The following is a 16,112-nucleotide window of genomic DNA, read 5'->3' on the forward strand; positions in this document are numbered from 1 at the left end:
AATACAAAGCTAAGGTTGGGTTGGGCCTATTGGGTCCCAAAAATCACGGAGTTTGTTTGGCAATAAATGAATTATTTGATCTATTAAAGGTGATGAACAATGAAATATCTTCATTCAATTTTGTATTATCTAAGCCTTCGTCAAAAGAAAATGAAAAATTGTTGTGTGGGAACATAACATGTTAATGGCTCCTTCCTTCATGTTAAAGCTTTTTTTTCCTTATAGTTTATTTAGAAGGCATGGGAGCAAGTGTGCAATTACTTGAATTGAAAAAATTACTAATTACAATAGAAAAGAAAGCAAAGGATAGAAACTCCCAATGCAAATCTTGTAGTAAAGTTAACGCAAATTTCATTGCAAACCTTTAAACAACATTACAAATATAAGAAACACAAAATAATTTTCAGATTTAACAAAAAAAAAAATAACACCAAAAATTTAAAGTGGGAAATTCTTTTGGAAATAATTCAACTATGACATCTTATATATGGAATAATTTGGATAGCATAATAGCTTCTCGCAATAATGCTTCATCTAATTTTTCTTCTTCAACACTTTAATAAAATTTACAATGAAAAAGGAAGCAAATTCTTAAAAAACCATCCAAATTCATTGTGTGTGCAACATATAACTAGAAACCGCCTTTGTGCATATCTCTTGCATAAATAATATTGAATACAAATATTTACTTATTCCACAAATACAAAATATCCAAGATGAGATAAGCAAGCTTCTTACCAAAATAGAATGTTAATTTTGACTCCAAGCCTATGCAGGTGGAAGATCTGCTCTGGTTGAGCATCTTTCCAAAACTATGCACAAGAAGCTGCCACATGTCACTTGAGGGGAACTTAGAGGAGCTTCTAAGCATTTATCTTCTTAAAAAAACTCTCCTTGTGACAAGTGTCACAACTTTCCTTTCTCCTAAATGCTAATGGCACCCAACTTCCCATCGGACCCTACAACTAGTTGCACACGTTGGAATCATGTAATATAGCATTAATTTAGTAAAAAATAGCAACACATGATCATTAAAAAATAATAAAATTAATTAAATCCACTTGGAACTCCTGAGGTTGAGGCATCTTAATCCCAACAATCTCCCACTTGATGAAGACCTTACAAGAGTTAAAAATTATGTCATTTGCTCAAAAGCCCATAGAAACGACACATATCTGAACTTATTAGTGCTCACTGGCTTTATTAGTGCATCTATGACATTTGTCAAGGTATCAACTTTTTTCCAACTTCACATTTCCATCTTACACCATATTATGACCTTTCTTTGTAATTGGTTCCTACAGCTTGAAACCTTTCACACTGACACTATAGCTATACAAAAATACATTTAGCGACCTTGTTCTCCAATTTTGATCTTTTCTCACTCGCATGTGCATATGCCTCATAACTAAAGACTTTGAGATGTCTCATCGAGGGCTTCTTACCAAACCATGTCTCCATGGGTGTCTTCTAATCAAGTGTCGAGATAGGAGATTTGTTACTTAAATAACATGCAATGGCTACAAATTTCAACCTAGAACTTTTGTTTGAGGCCAACAACACTCACCATACTCCTAGCCATCTGCATCAACATTTTTTTTCATCCTCTCAGCAACTCCATTTTGTTGTGGGGTGTATGGAGTTGTCTTTGTTAAAGTTATAGTTTCAGTCGGATTAATTCAATTTGAGATACATTGTTGTTATTGGTAAATCATCATTTCCTACATATATTTATTCATGTAACAATAATATACATACATACATACATACATACATACATACATACATACATATATATATATATATATATATATATATATATATATATATATATATATAATACAAATTATTATTAAATATATAAATTAAATGATGATTAAATCTTGAGAGACATGTCTCTTCATGAGACATGTTTCCTCTCATATTTATATGAGATCCAAATCTGCATTTGGAACATATCAATTACAATGGTCATATTATTGTATTTGCAGAGAAGATCCATGTTACTCAAGATGGTACCAAAGCAAGGCTGCAAATGAATAGAAAGGAAACATAAAGACTTTCATAGACAGTGAGAAGTAGTCGTGATTTGATAAGGAGTACTAAACAGAAGTCATGGTTGAAGGATAAAACAAATTCAATACTTACTATTCACATCTTCTCTAGTCAACCATAGATGAAAGGAAAACCAAGATGAAAGTAATTGCAAATAATCTGACATTAACAAAATATATCAAATACATCGTTGGACATCAAGAAATGAATGATAGGATCATCCTATGACAAGGAAATATAGGATAGAGATTGCCAAAATTTAAGAATTTGATAAGACGTTTAATCTTTATCCATGCGATGTGGAAAGAAGTTGATCATTGTATCAAAGACTCTTACTCAGTCAATGTCTTTGAACAAATGAACATAGGTGAATATTATAGACAAATGACATATTGAAGAGGACACAATAGCTACAAAATATAAGAAATGAACATATTAATAACCTTTGATATCCATTGAATATCACCACTTAGTAAATACTAGGAGAATGATTCTTAGACAGAGAACGATTTCTTATATCAATGATATTCAATCACAATATCTCTTCTCTTTTCTGGGAATTGAAGTCCACCAACGTAGTAGTAGTGCAGTCAAAATCGAAGGGGATACCATAGCAAAGAAAAATAAATTAATTAAAAATACACTACATACAACTTTATCTTATTCTCTAGCAACAGGATGAAAGAGGGAAGATGGTACATAGCGCACAATGGAAGATGAAAATTTCGTCTCAATGGTGAGAAAAGAGGAGAAAGTAATTCTTCTTCTTGATCTTGTGTGTTATGGTTCAAGAACGTGTTGGATGGTTTTCCATACTGCCTACTCAGGGTGCAGACAATTTTTATGATTGTCGGGTATCATGTTTGCTTGTGTATCACAAGGTCATGCATAAGAAGTTTTGCATTTTCCAGGAGGTCGTGCTTTAGTTTTTGATATTCTCACTTTACAGGAGAGTTTGTATCTATCATAGACAATTTTTGGGAGTTTTCGTGCTTGATCTAGCTCACAAGAGAGTTCACATTTATCATATACAAGATTTTTGTGCTTGATTCAACACACAGGAAATTTGCAGGATTGGTAATTTAGATTGTGTGCTTCATATGTAATATTTGCAGAGAAGTTGTGAATCATTTGTGTTACAATGAATTTTGCTTGTTTTGATTTTCATCACCTAGATATTTTTTTGTAGAAGGAAATATCGTTGGTGTTCTAAGTTGTCTCTGTTATTTGTTAAAAGACTTTGAGCTCACTCTGAAGCTATTCTTATTCTCATATCGAATCATACACATTTTCGCATTTGGTAATCCGCAGAATAGAAAGGATATCAATGCATGATCTAATGAAGGAATAGGAGCTTAGATGAGATTCAACAACAAAGACATCATGTGGGGTACAGATATAATATACAGCTTTGAAGCTTTGGGTCTAATGACATTCACACCATTCTCAATACGATCACTATGAAGATAGTCTCGACATCACAGTAAGAACGACCCTTTCCTTTAAGTGAAGAATATAAAATTGACGTTGGGAGCTTCTTATAATTATGGTGGATACACGGCAACAGAGATGTGAATCATTTATCCTTAGCCAGATCGATTAACAACTGAGTCTATAGCAAAGAAGAATCCAGCCTACAGCATTTGAGTTGCTTTCGACAAGAATAGATGATATAGACGGCATGGACATACAAAGCAAATACAACAGGTTGAGAATATCATTCGAAGGGTAGATCTTGGACATCGCCACTTGAAATCAAAATCATATACGAGCCGTTGGATGTGTTTAGGATGTTCATAACATTCACCACAACCATTTATGTCATTTCTGGGAAAAGCAAAAAGAGATATAACACGTGGATAGCCTATATTGAAGGAAAAGAGATAATTACATTTGACTATTTGATGGATCAATATCTATCGATGTGTATCCGTGGAGACTATGAATACATGCTAAAGACTCGTGGTAAATATTAGGTTGAAGTTTCAATGCCGCAACAACACATCATGTCAACAGACAGAACCATATACAAATCAAATCTAATCACTTTAACTAGAGTTGCAAAATGGATTAGACCTTGAGGATAGCAAGTCTCGTCTGATGACATTCACTATGGAAATGAAGGTGTCTAGCTCCATATTTACACATATTTGTATTTTGAAGAAGACAGACAAACAGGAGCACCGTCATGATTGGAGCAATGAGGATAATTGATTATGGAAATTCACCAATAGAAAGGAGTAAAAGTAATATCAACACGTTCAAAGGATTTGTCATGGACTTTGATAAAACATTTGGGTAAAGACATTGACGTAGAAGTTAATACCTTGTTGGGCAATAAATATGATCTAAGAGATGGACAATAAACATGACTTATCAAATTCTAAGATCTATTAAACACAAAAAGGAATCCATATTTGATTTGATGCAAAATTGTTCAACAATATAAGAATGAGAGGGAATTTGACATTGTGGGGGAATAATAGTCAATGTTCTATTCCCACTTGAACCTTCTTTAGAGGGGAGATGTTCATGTGCAAATAAGTATTCTTATCTTTTACGTTTATCTACTCATTGTAGTCTCTCTTATTTTCAATTCTGTACATGCTATAAGGGTTATTTCACTATTTGCCTTGATCTTTTCCTTTATGTTTGAGGATGTTCTTACAAGACAAGAAGGTTGGTACTTTACACATGATACCAAATATTGTGCAGACTCAATCTACTGATAGTAGCTCCAAAGACCATGATGATCAAGATGGTAAAGTGAGGCTCTTGAAGCAAACATTTTTGATGATTGAGATTATGAGATTCTTCTACATTAAGAGGGAGTATGACACTTCTTTGAAGGCAACGTAGGAGCTTAGAAGATTGATACTCAAAGGGAGTATAGAAATACATGTGTGTGACTACATGATTTTGATGGGAGCCTACTCTTAAATGTATCATGAGGACGCATTGACTTATCATTAGGAGATCAAAAGATTGATATCAGATTGAGAGTGAGTTCAGTAGGCATCCTTGGGTGAAGAGAACTTCCAAGGAAGTAACTATAGCACCTAACTTCCCAAGATCATTGTTCAAAGGCAAAAATTTTGAGATGCAACCCTTTGTGGATGATATCTTCTTTATGAGGATAAGTTCTAAGTGAAATTCTTTGTAATGTGCTCTCCTCTATGAGAGAGAAGTATGAGGTGAAAACCTTTTGTTCCACCCTCTAGTAGCAGCTATGGTGGGTCCACCCTCTAACTTGTTTCATGGTAGATATCATGTGAGTTACTACATGATGTTGTTGTGATTATGTCATGAAAGATGACGATCTTTCATTGATGTATATATTTAGAAGGGGGCTATTGAAAGGTGACAATCTTATCAATAAATGGACCTGTTATCATAATAGACTACATTAAGTTGTTGTCCCATAGTGTCGGAAGTTATGATAATGAATAGAAGGTAACTATTGTAAGGTGACGATCTTATCAATAGTTGAACTATCTCCTAACACCAAAATGTGTTGGTTCTTCAGGCCGGATTTTGTCGAACACCTTGCTAACCAACTTATCATGGTTCTTCGGGCTGGATTTTGTCAGACACCTTGATAATCAACTCATCATGTTTCTTCGAGCCAGATTTTGCCGAACACCATGAAAACCAATTTGTTATGGTTCTTCGAACCAGATTTTGCTGGACACCATAACTTAAATCTATCATCGACCACACTTAAGGTGGTATTCAGATCTTGTATTATAATTGTTGAAATTCTCTCCTTGCTAAAGAGGGAGTGTTGAGAAATTTAACCTCATAGTGAATTGAAGCAAATTCCATGTGTAATATATGTTAATATATATATATATATATATATATTTGTGTTGATGGATTTATGTTGATATCCTTATATATGTCATTCCAAGAATATCATACTAAGATGATATCTCTTCATATACTTATGAACACAAGGTGTTCTACAAATCCTCCCTAGCTAAGAGGGAGTGTTAAAGTTGTAGTTTCAGTCAAATTAATTCGATCTGAGATACATTGTTGTTATTGGTAAATCATCATTTCCTATATATACGTATTCATGTAATAATAATATATATTATTATATATAATACATATACATATACATATATATTATACAAATTATTATTATTAAATATATAAATTAAATGTTGATTAAATCTTGGAGACATGTCTCTTCATGAGACATGTCTCCTCTCATATTTATATGAGATCCAAATCTGCATTTGGAACATATCAATTACAATGGTCATATTATTACATTTGCAAAGAAGATCCATGTTACTCAACAGTCTTATGTCTCTAAATCCCATAGACCTTGCGAAACCTATGAAATTCCGTTGAACAAAACTCACCACCATCGCATTCTCAAATGCTTATTTTTTCTACCAATTTGGTTTTCAACTAAGGATTTGAATTCCTTAAACCAATTAAAAACCTTTAATTCACTTCTAAGGAAATACACAAATGTCCCCTTGCAATCAACTATGAATGAAACAAAGTACTAATCTAGATATTGAAGGAACATTAATTGGACCAAATACATCTGAATAAACATAATCCAAAACCCTAAAGGACTTATGAGAACTAGAAAAACAAAAGAAACACAGTGTTGTTTATCATAAACACAATGTTAACAAAAGCCAAACTTGAGATTACAATCATCAAGGCCTTTAACAGGGCTCTTGTTTTTTAGGGTTCTACGACCCTTCTCACTAATGTGACCAAGCCTCTTGTGCTAAAGCATTGTCTTCTCAGCTAGGAGCTTCATCTCTTAAGTATTTGCACCCTTAGGTAGCCAAAAAGCATGATCATTAGATGCAAAAACTGGTAAGGATGAAGAATTAAAGCCCTTTTCTCGGACTTCATAGAAGTGGTGTTGCATTGACTTGTGCATGCAAACTTATACAAGGTGCCAATCTGAACAACCTTAGCAAGCACCATAGAGCCTCTCATCATCTTGCATCCACCACTCGAGAAAACAACCTGCACACCACATCGCCCAGCTTGCTAAATAAAAGTAAGTTTCCTACTAAACCAAAGATATGTAGTACACCATCAATCCTCTTCACTCTGCCATTAGGGAATTGGATCTTCATAACCATGACCAACAAAATTTAGGTAATATCACCCAAATACATTGTCCCACAATCAGACTCTTCGTACTTTGAAAACCAACCTTTATGAGAAGTCACGTGGAAATAGCAGAGAACCAAAATTGCGGCGATTCATCTAGTTTAGGCGATTCAGTGATTTGACTTGGCCTAGGCGATTTTTGCTGACCTAGTGAATCAAATTAGTGATTTCTGACCATGAATCAGCTTAAAAAATCAGGCAGCCCAATTGGGCAACTTAAAAACATAAAAAAATACAACTTTTTAAAATAATTTTTTTTTCACATTTCTCTTTCTTATAACCATAAAAGGCCTTCTATTTGTTGAGTATGCCAAAAACAAAGGAAAAGTGAGAGATAGAATTCAATTAGAGTTAAAGCATATAGATTTGTTTTTTCATTTTGTCCACAGATAGACATACGTTTCATGGATCTTCATCTTACATACACTTATGATTTGATGTCATTGGTTTTATGGATCTTCATCTTACATACATTTATGATTTGACAACATTTATAATTTTATATGTCTATGTCATATGATCCTAAGTTTTCTATTTACTTCAGCTACAAATTACAATTTACATTTTACCTATGTGATGGATTTATCATTTATGTTCTTTGTTTATGTATGTTAGCTTCTATTTGATGATGTTATAGTGTGTTTAAGTTATATTCAATAAAGGGTGCATGAAATAAGTTTTAAATCATTAAAATCTCTAAATTTCAAGGGTTTTTTCATTTTGCCGATTCATGGGCGATTCATAGCCAATTCACAAGTTGAGGAGGCCTTGCCAATTTTGAGTTTTGGTTCTTTGGGGAATAGGCACCTGAATCTATCAGCTACACATCTTATGATGCATATGTTGCCAAGGATGTGACATAAGCATCTACTTCATGAGAGTATTTATCAAAAGTCAAAATCGAAGAAATACTTTTTACTTTTCTTTTCTCCTCCTTGCACTCCTTTCGAAGATGACCAAGTGTGTCGTAGTTCCAACATTTTGGCTTGGACTTTTTACTAGGAGACTTGGATTTACCCTTGCCTTGTTTCTTTCCTTTCTCCATCATTCTACCACAAGCAACTAGGACCTCCTTAGCCATCTCAATAGATTTCCTTCACATCTCTTTTGATAACAATGAACCAATTACATCCTCCATCTTGAAAGTGGTTGTGCTTCCAATAGCCATCACAAGATGATCCCATTAGTATGGAAAAGAATATAATAGGAGCATACATTTATCCTAATCATTAATCTTGTCACCAACAAAATTCCATTGAGAAGCTAGCATATTGAATGCATACATGTGATCTGCAATGGACCCTCCCTCCTCCATTCTCATAGAATACTTCTTCTTTCTCAAGAATAACTCATTTTCCAAGGATTTCCCTTAATAAATATCACCAAGAATTTTCCAAAGTGCAATTGCAATCAATATTTAGGAGCACTAAATCAACCAAACAAGGTCTTATCAAACCCTTGGATTTCCAATCCATTTTATCCCATTCATCCTACTATGTATTTTAGGGATTCGTCAAAGAAATTGCAGCCCATAGATCTCTATCCACAAGCATGTCCTCTATTTTGAGTACCCAAAACTGTTGCTATTCAATTTATTCATCTCTATTTTGTTCAATGTGTTTTGACATCTCAAATTTGCAATGAGGTTAAGAAATTTTTACCTGCGAAAACTCCCACTAACGAAACTTTGCACAAAAAACCCTACAACCCACTAGGGATAACAAAGTTGGCCAAGCTCTAATGCCAAATGAAATGAAAGCAGGGGAGAAGAAACAACTTTCCTAATGTAAATCTCAAAGGAGAGTTTATGCGAATTTCTTTGCAAACCTCCGAACAACATTACCGATAAAAGAAACACAAAATATAATTTTTAGATTTAACAAAAAATGCATGACAAAAGATATAATGTGGGAAATCCTTTCGGAAAAAAAAAAAACCCACCACACCAAAGCATAGATCAATTGTATTATAGTTAAAAAAACTATAAATACTATGTAGTCTATGCTCTTGAAGGCATCTTTAACTATGATATCTTAAATCTAGAATAATTGCGGCATCATAATGACTTCTCTCAATAATGCTTTATCTAATTTATCTTCTACGACACTTTATATTTGTAGAATTTTCAATTTACAATGCAAAAGAAGGTAGCTTCTCAAAAAACCATCCACATTCAATGTATCTGCAACATATAGCTAGAAACTTCCTTTGTGCATATCTCTTGCATGAATTATATATAGTACAAATATTATTTATTCCACACATACAAACCATCTAAGATGAGATAAGAAAGCCTTTATCCAAAATAGAACTTTTTAATTTTACTCTGAGCCTATCTGGGTGGAAAATTTGATCTTGTCAAACAACTTTACGAAACGATGCACAAGAAGCTGCCACATGTCACTTGAACAGAGCTTTGAGGACCATCTAAGCACCTCTTCTTAAAAAACTGTTCCTTGCAATAGGTGTCACAACTTGGGGCTTCTCCTCAATTCTAAATGTACTCTTTCCATCGGGGCTGCAATAGCTTGTGCACTTTGGAAACATATAATAGAGCATTAATTTATTAAAAAACAGCAACATATGACCATTAAATATAAATTAAATTAAATTAAATCCACTTAGGACTTCTAAGGCTAAGGCACCTTAATCCCCACAACAACACGACTTTAGTTTGGTTCCACTCTTATTCGGTGGAACAGATTGATTTCGCACCAAGGACAGTCAAGAAAGGAATCCATCACTTCAGAGACTTGTGGGATTTTAATTCCATGGAGTGGGATGGTGACAAAACATTAAGAACCGGTTTGGTTTAAACAATAGGTTTGAAGGATTTGTCATATTTGTGAAATCTCTTGTCCCTGTTGATTTGGTTATAAAGCTTTGCACTCTGTTGGAGTGTAATTTTCCAAGGACTGGTAGTCTTCAAATCATCAGTTAAGCTAATTTCCTTTCAGAAAAAAAAAAAATCCGTCTCTTAAATGCCTTGTCCCTAAATCTTATTAGATTGAATCAAAAGTGGAAATGTAAATTCCAAGAGAGGTCATGGAAAAAGTTTAGTGCTCAAATTTGCTAGATTAAAGCAAGCTAATGCTCAAATTCTGGTCCGGAAGATTTTACATTTCAAGCTTCCCATTTGTTATTGGTTGAGATGTATGATGGTTCAGCTAGATAAATACTTAGTTTGTCATCAAAATGAGAGTCTAAAATATATTTTTTGGAATTCCAAGGAAAAATATATTTTTTGGAATGCTATTTTTAAATATAGCCCCGCCATATTTTGCCCTGATTTATGCTAGAAAGAAGATATTTTGGACTTAATCCTTCAAAAGAATATTACTGCTGATTCAATGAGACAAATGAAAAAATAAATGTATAGCTGTTTTTTAAAACCGTGATGTTTGCTAAGGTTTTACTCGTATCCATTTTCAGACAGTTTTTTAGTGCTCTCAGCTTCAGGGTCCAAAGAATAAATGGAGATGAGCAATCACCTGGATAGGATCAAGTTTCAATTGTTACAACTTCACAGATTGATACTCTGTGTAAAACTGCTACAACAAACATTAAAGTCCAGAACTGGATGGTCCTCTTTTGCAAATTCTTTAGCTCTCATAGAACTGTTCTTGTTTGCCTCATTTCCTTAGATACTACAAAGTAGTACAAACAGCTTTTTATGCTAAAAAGACTAAGAACAGAAAGCGTGGAGTCATCACTAAAACAGAATGCTTTGCACTTCCACTGGTATGCATTAAACAGAAATGAAGGATGAACATTGGCCGGCTGAAATGCTAAAAGAAAACTGCAAAATACAAAGGTAGAAAGGTTCTAATTACATATATTGAAATATCGCAATTGTAAAGAACGATTTTCAAGATCAAATCATGAAAGAAACAAATGAAGGAAAGACTAGTTCCAGAAGTAATGGAAAAGAGGTATTTAATCTAAGTTACCAGATTCTCCCCAGCGACCCTCAAAGTCTGGTTCAATTCTGTAGAAAGTGTCCTTGTCAAATTCTCCCAAAATTCACCTACAGAGCCATAGATTTGCTGCGAATTCTGTCAAAGGAACCTGTGCAAAATTTGTAGCAAATTTTGAAGAATTTGCTGTCCAACCGCCAAACCCAGGCCACATTTGATCTCAAAACAACTTTTTTACCTTGTTTGAAGTGTTTTTTTTTTTTGCCTAATTTGGTTTATTTGATCCTCCCAACCCTAAAAGTTACCACTAAAAAGGCCAAAAAAGATGGTTTATAGTTCATTTATGTATTTGTGAATGAAAATGAAAACTTGCTTCTAGAGGAAATCCAAATTGACAATTGGTGAAGTCCAAATTGCCAATTATAGAGGAATTTCTTTGAAAAAACAATGATATATTCTTTGAATCCAGGGCTTAAAATGCAAATCTCAACTTTTGATCTAGCTTGGTTAGAAATCCTCTAACCAATATTAAAAAAATCAGATAACTGCACTTATCTTTTGATGGTTCCTTTCGTTCTCAAATTGTCCCTTGATATAGAAATAAGTCCCATGCATTTGACTGAGCAAGTGTATTATGTTGTATGTATGGATAAATGATGCAATTAATATCCTCTTAAAATGAAACATAGATACAGTGGTGTATTTTGGTACGGTGCTTTACTATTAGCAGAGTGGTGTATGGACTTATTTGTTGTTGCATACATACACACATTTCTTTTTAAATGTTTTTGTACAGACAAGTCCGAACCCAACACAAAATATATTTGGACTAATTTTGAACCCGATTCTCAAATCCACATCCATACCGGGATCTGAACTGGCATCTTGGTATTTAATAGAAGAATAAATGGTATGTAAAATAGCAGACATATATGTGATGGTGGGGTTTAATACTATGAACCAAATGCACACAATGGACCAACTTATGTGAAATTAGAAATTCAGGTCCCCATCAAGTTATTAATCATCCCACGAGGTAGATATAAATATAAATGGAGCTTTGCATAAATAAAGGTATTCTAGTATGAACCGCAGACAAAGGAAAAGAAAGCATGTGTAAAAGTAAAAGACAAGCAACAACTTAGGTAGGGAACTCGGTTACCGTGACAGCACCAATCCAAAGAAGTATAAAATTAGTGAAACAATTGACGCACATGAATGTAAGATAAGCACTGTATGGACCCTCTTCGAGAGATGCCTTTGTCCTCAGAAAGTAAAATAAATAGGCAATTGGCAATATCAAACTTAAACTTAGAGCTCAAGCTTTCAGAAGGAAGTCTCACCATAACTCAACTACACATTCAAATGGGAAAGCAGTGAGTGGTGCAATACTACTTCCATGGCAATCAATTTAGAGTCAGGTCTAAAGCAGAGCAAAATATGAAAAAAATTAAACCAATTTAAATCTCCTAGTAAAACTATATGACTAGCCATTCAATCATTCATATCAAACTCGCTGTTCATATAAAATAGAATGGCATCTTTGGAAGCTAAAAGCCCTCAATGGTTATATGCTAATTATCTGATATGATGAGCCATTCACAAACATCCTTTCAAAAATCACATACAAGATAATTGCTTCTGATCCAGGACATTCAAATTATTTTCAATAATGTTTAAATATGCAAGTTATCCATCAAATTTAAAGAACCATTCATTATCATTCAGAACACCTGCATCAAATGCAACATACATCATATTACTTTGATAGGTTGCACACCAAAATTTTTGACATCAAGGTTGTACATATATCAAGAGGAGTTTTAAAATAGAATTGAATTTTGTACGCTTTGGCAACTAGTGTCTCATGTTTAGTTTGCTGCTTGCATCATGAGAGCCAAATTTAAAAGAGAAAACACAGGACAATGGGCTGGTAATGGCACTAAATTTTGATTCAAAAAGACAATGAATAAGCACTCTGCAATAATGAAACTGGCTTCTAATGTTTTGCGACTTGCATCATTATCTACATTTCTGATACGTAAAGGAAGCAGAACCAATTCCAAAAGAATAAAATATGTAAATAAAATGTTCTCTGGGCTAGTGGAGCTGAGAAAAACTCTTTGCATACCTACTTAAGTTTATTCTTCCATTTTGTTAACTAGGACCTAAATCCAATGAATTGACAACATTTCTGTGCCTGCATACTTGGACATAACAAAGTTAAGAAGGCAAGGACAGTTGCAACGTTACCTATAAAGCTAGCTTTATGCACAAGTATGATTGCTGTTGAAGCAACACTGCCAACATAAATAACATTTACCAAACTGTAGACTCTTGCTAACATTGAAAATGGACCATGAACCACTCAATTGAAAACGAACAATAATATCTTCCTCTGAGTTGGAGGACTGCATTAGAATTTTTACATAACAAAGCCTCCTTTGAATGCAATAACACCTTGTTCTTAAATAAAAACTATTACAAGAAACATCTGTACATAAGAACATTAAGCATCAGTTCCATATAGAATTCATTATTTCATACTTGTGGCAGTGGCTCCTTAAACAAACGACCAATTGGGTATTCGGCTACTTTATTCTTTACTTTTTTCACAGCACCCAGACTTGAGATATTACATGGAAAGATACCAAGTGTTGGAAAGAAAAACGTATCATACGGCATAAAATTCCCAATCGATCACAACCTGTTTTTATCTCAATGAAAATACTACATTGGGCGTGTATCATTCAAAGCCCAATTTGTACAGAAACTGACTACTTTAATTTAAGAAAAGAAACACAATTTTTTCCTCCCAACTGAAAGTCTATAGTGGAAATCTACATTACATGTCTGATATGAGTATGAATTCAACACAATTTGCATCCATATCTAAAGGAATTGAGCTACACATCGATCTAACAACTGAAGCGTACATAGAACACGCGACTTTTGTGCTTGGGATATGGGTCCTCAAGCAGTATAACCAAATAAAGGCTTTCAGCGAGGCAACCTCAACATTCCTTGATACTTATCAGACTTAATCTAGAGGTGCTGTTAATGATCTAAAGATGCCTATCATTTGTAACAAAACTGACCTTTTACTGAGAAACAGCAGGCACTGCCTCCAACAGCTTCGAAAAGTAGAACTTTGTCGCAGTCATATCTCTCCTTCTAACCACCCATCCAGCTGCCTTCAGGGCTGCCTCTACGTCCTCTTCAGAGTGCAAATAAGCCCTAGTAGCCTTGGAAGGACCGGGAAAAAGTTCCCCAATCCTTTTCAAAACGCTATAATACAAAGTCTTAGGTGCGAAACTCAAAATTAGCCTTTTCTCGGCGAGAGAGGCAAGATGGGCAATCATTCCTCCTGCTTTTTCTTGTGGGTAATGTATCAAAACATCCAAACATGCCACAGTATGATACTTCCCATCCAAGGACTCCAAGTCCTTAGTCTCAAATACTGGTTTCACCAATGTGGGACCCGAAGAAGAGGGCTTCAGTACTTCAGTAGCCTTCCTTTCTGCCTCTGCTACCATGGAAGATGAAATGTCACTTGCATAGACAATGGCCCCTTCCATTGCCAAAGGAATAGACAGGCTACCAGTTCCACAGCCTGCATCACAAACACTGATACCATTTAAAGATCCATCTTTCTTAACCATCTGTAAAACTTTTTCTACGGTTTGTGCATGCCCCTCGCGAATGTCTAGCTGAACAGAATTCACATCAGCTGTTTCTCCATAGATTCTTTTCCACCTATCAAAACCGGCGGTATTGAAATAGTTTCTTACCACTTCTTTTTCATCTCCGCCCGTTTCGGCTGCCTGCTGCTTCCTTCTCTTCTCTGGGTCTGCAAAAGAGAGGGCAGCTGCAAGAGCGGCTATGGCTCCTCCTCCAAGTAGCGCAAACGCTGTTTCGTCCAAACCGCTGGACAGTGCCTGGGCAGTTTCTGTTACTACTTCTGAAGACGAGGCTAACACTATGGTATTCCATTTTTTAGGGGAAAACGTTTTGTAATGTTTGAATTTTGCAACACCTGTGAATTCATTGCGGCTCTGTTGCCACAAAGAGTAATTTTGAGGTCGAAGATTGGCAGTTAGTGCAATGGAACGAATGGTGATATTGTGGGTATTGCACATTCGACCAGTTGCAGCGTTCGCCATTGCAGCCATCGTCATCCGCTAAGCCCAACTGGCGTCATTTTGAGCCACGTTTGCTCTAATCTTCTTGTTGCTTTATCTATCCGACGGTCCAATTGCTCACAAGGAATTTGAAGAGAGTATCTCCACCGTTCGATGATGATAAGGTTCAAAAATATTATCTGATGTTTTATCTGTCTGTTCGAGGACTACCAGAGCCTTGTAATTTGCAATAAGCAGCAATTACACATTCTATATTCCGATTTATTTATTTGTTGTAAAATGAAATTTGCATACATTATTTTGAAGGAATATTGATCCCTGTATATTGATAAATAGTACTCTTTTTTGGGTTGGAAGTTCTGTTCGTTATGCTTATTTTTAATTTATCCTTATTCTCACATATTCGCATATTTTTATCTTTAAGCTTCCCCTTATCTTATTGATATGCACATATTTTGATACATTCTCTTAGACTATCTTGACTTGATCAATTTATACATTTGACCACACTTCTATATCCGAAGTCAATTTCACAAATAATGAATTCTCTTGTTAATACACAATTTGCATGATTTGATGTCAATGTGTTTTGGGTCTCAATGTAGTCGTTTAGGGTCCTTTCTGGAATATAATTTAGGAATTGGAATTTGGACTCTTGAACTTGGAGTTTTGGAACTTGAAATCCATATTACTATTTTCAAATTTTGGTTTAGACCATTTAGTTCAGAAAAATTCATAATCAGAACACACATTTCTTTCGTTTGGTTCTACATTTCTAGAATTGGAATACCAACCAGAATAAGCATAGATGAAATTGGAATTGGAATGCATGTTAATGTCTTTC

At 34.6% G+C, this 16,112-nt stretch overlaps 1 protein-coding gene and 1 long non-coding RNA gene across 2 annotated transcripts; both read right to left on the minus strand.

Moving 5' to 3' along the window:
* Window positions 1-10,518: 10,518 nt before the first annotated feature.
* On the minus strand, window positions 10,519-12,862 carry LOC149551743 (uncharacterized). The gene is made up of 2 exons (XR_016352805.1): window positions 11,160-12,862; window positions 10,519-11,008 (listed from the first exon to the last, which is right to left on the minus strand). It is a non-coding gene; the product is annotated as an uncharacterized LOC149551743 (long non-coding RNA).
* An 827-nt stretch (window positions 12,863-13,689) lies between these two features.
* On the minus strand, window positions 13,690-15,500 carry CHLM (magnesium-protoporphyrin IX methyltransferase). Its single transcript, XM_089787249.1, has one exon. The coding sequence runs from the start codon at window positions 15,302-15,304 to the stop codon at window positions 14,228-14,230; it is 1,077 nt and encodes a 358-aa protein (XP_089643375.1). The 5' UTR covers window positions 15,305-15,500; the 3' UTR covers window positions 13,690-14,227.
* Between the last annotated feature and the right edge of the window lie 612 nt (window positions 15,501-16,112).

This window comes from Cupressus sempervirens, chromosome 6 (genome assembly GCF_028749045.1).
Source record: "Cupressus sempervirens isolate cs-2001-9-10 chromosome 6, ASM2874904v1, whole genome shotgun sequence".
NCBI lineage: Eukaryota > Viridiplantae > Streptophyta > Pinopsida > Cupressales > Cupressaceae > Cupressus > Cupressus sempervirens.

Excerpts from the sequence above, each read along its gene's own strand:
- CHLM (XM_089787249.1), bottom strand. The coding sequence starts at position 15,304 with ATGACGATGGCTGCAATGGCGAACGCTGCAACTGGTCGAATGTGCAAT.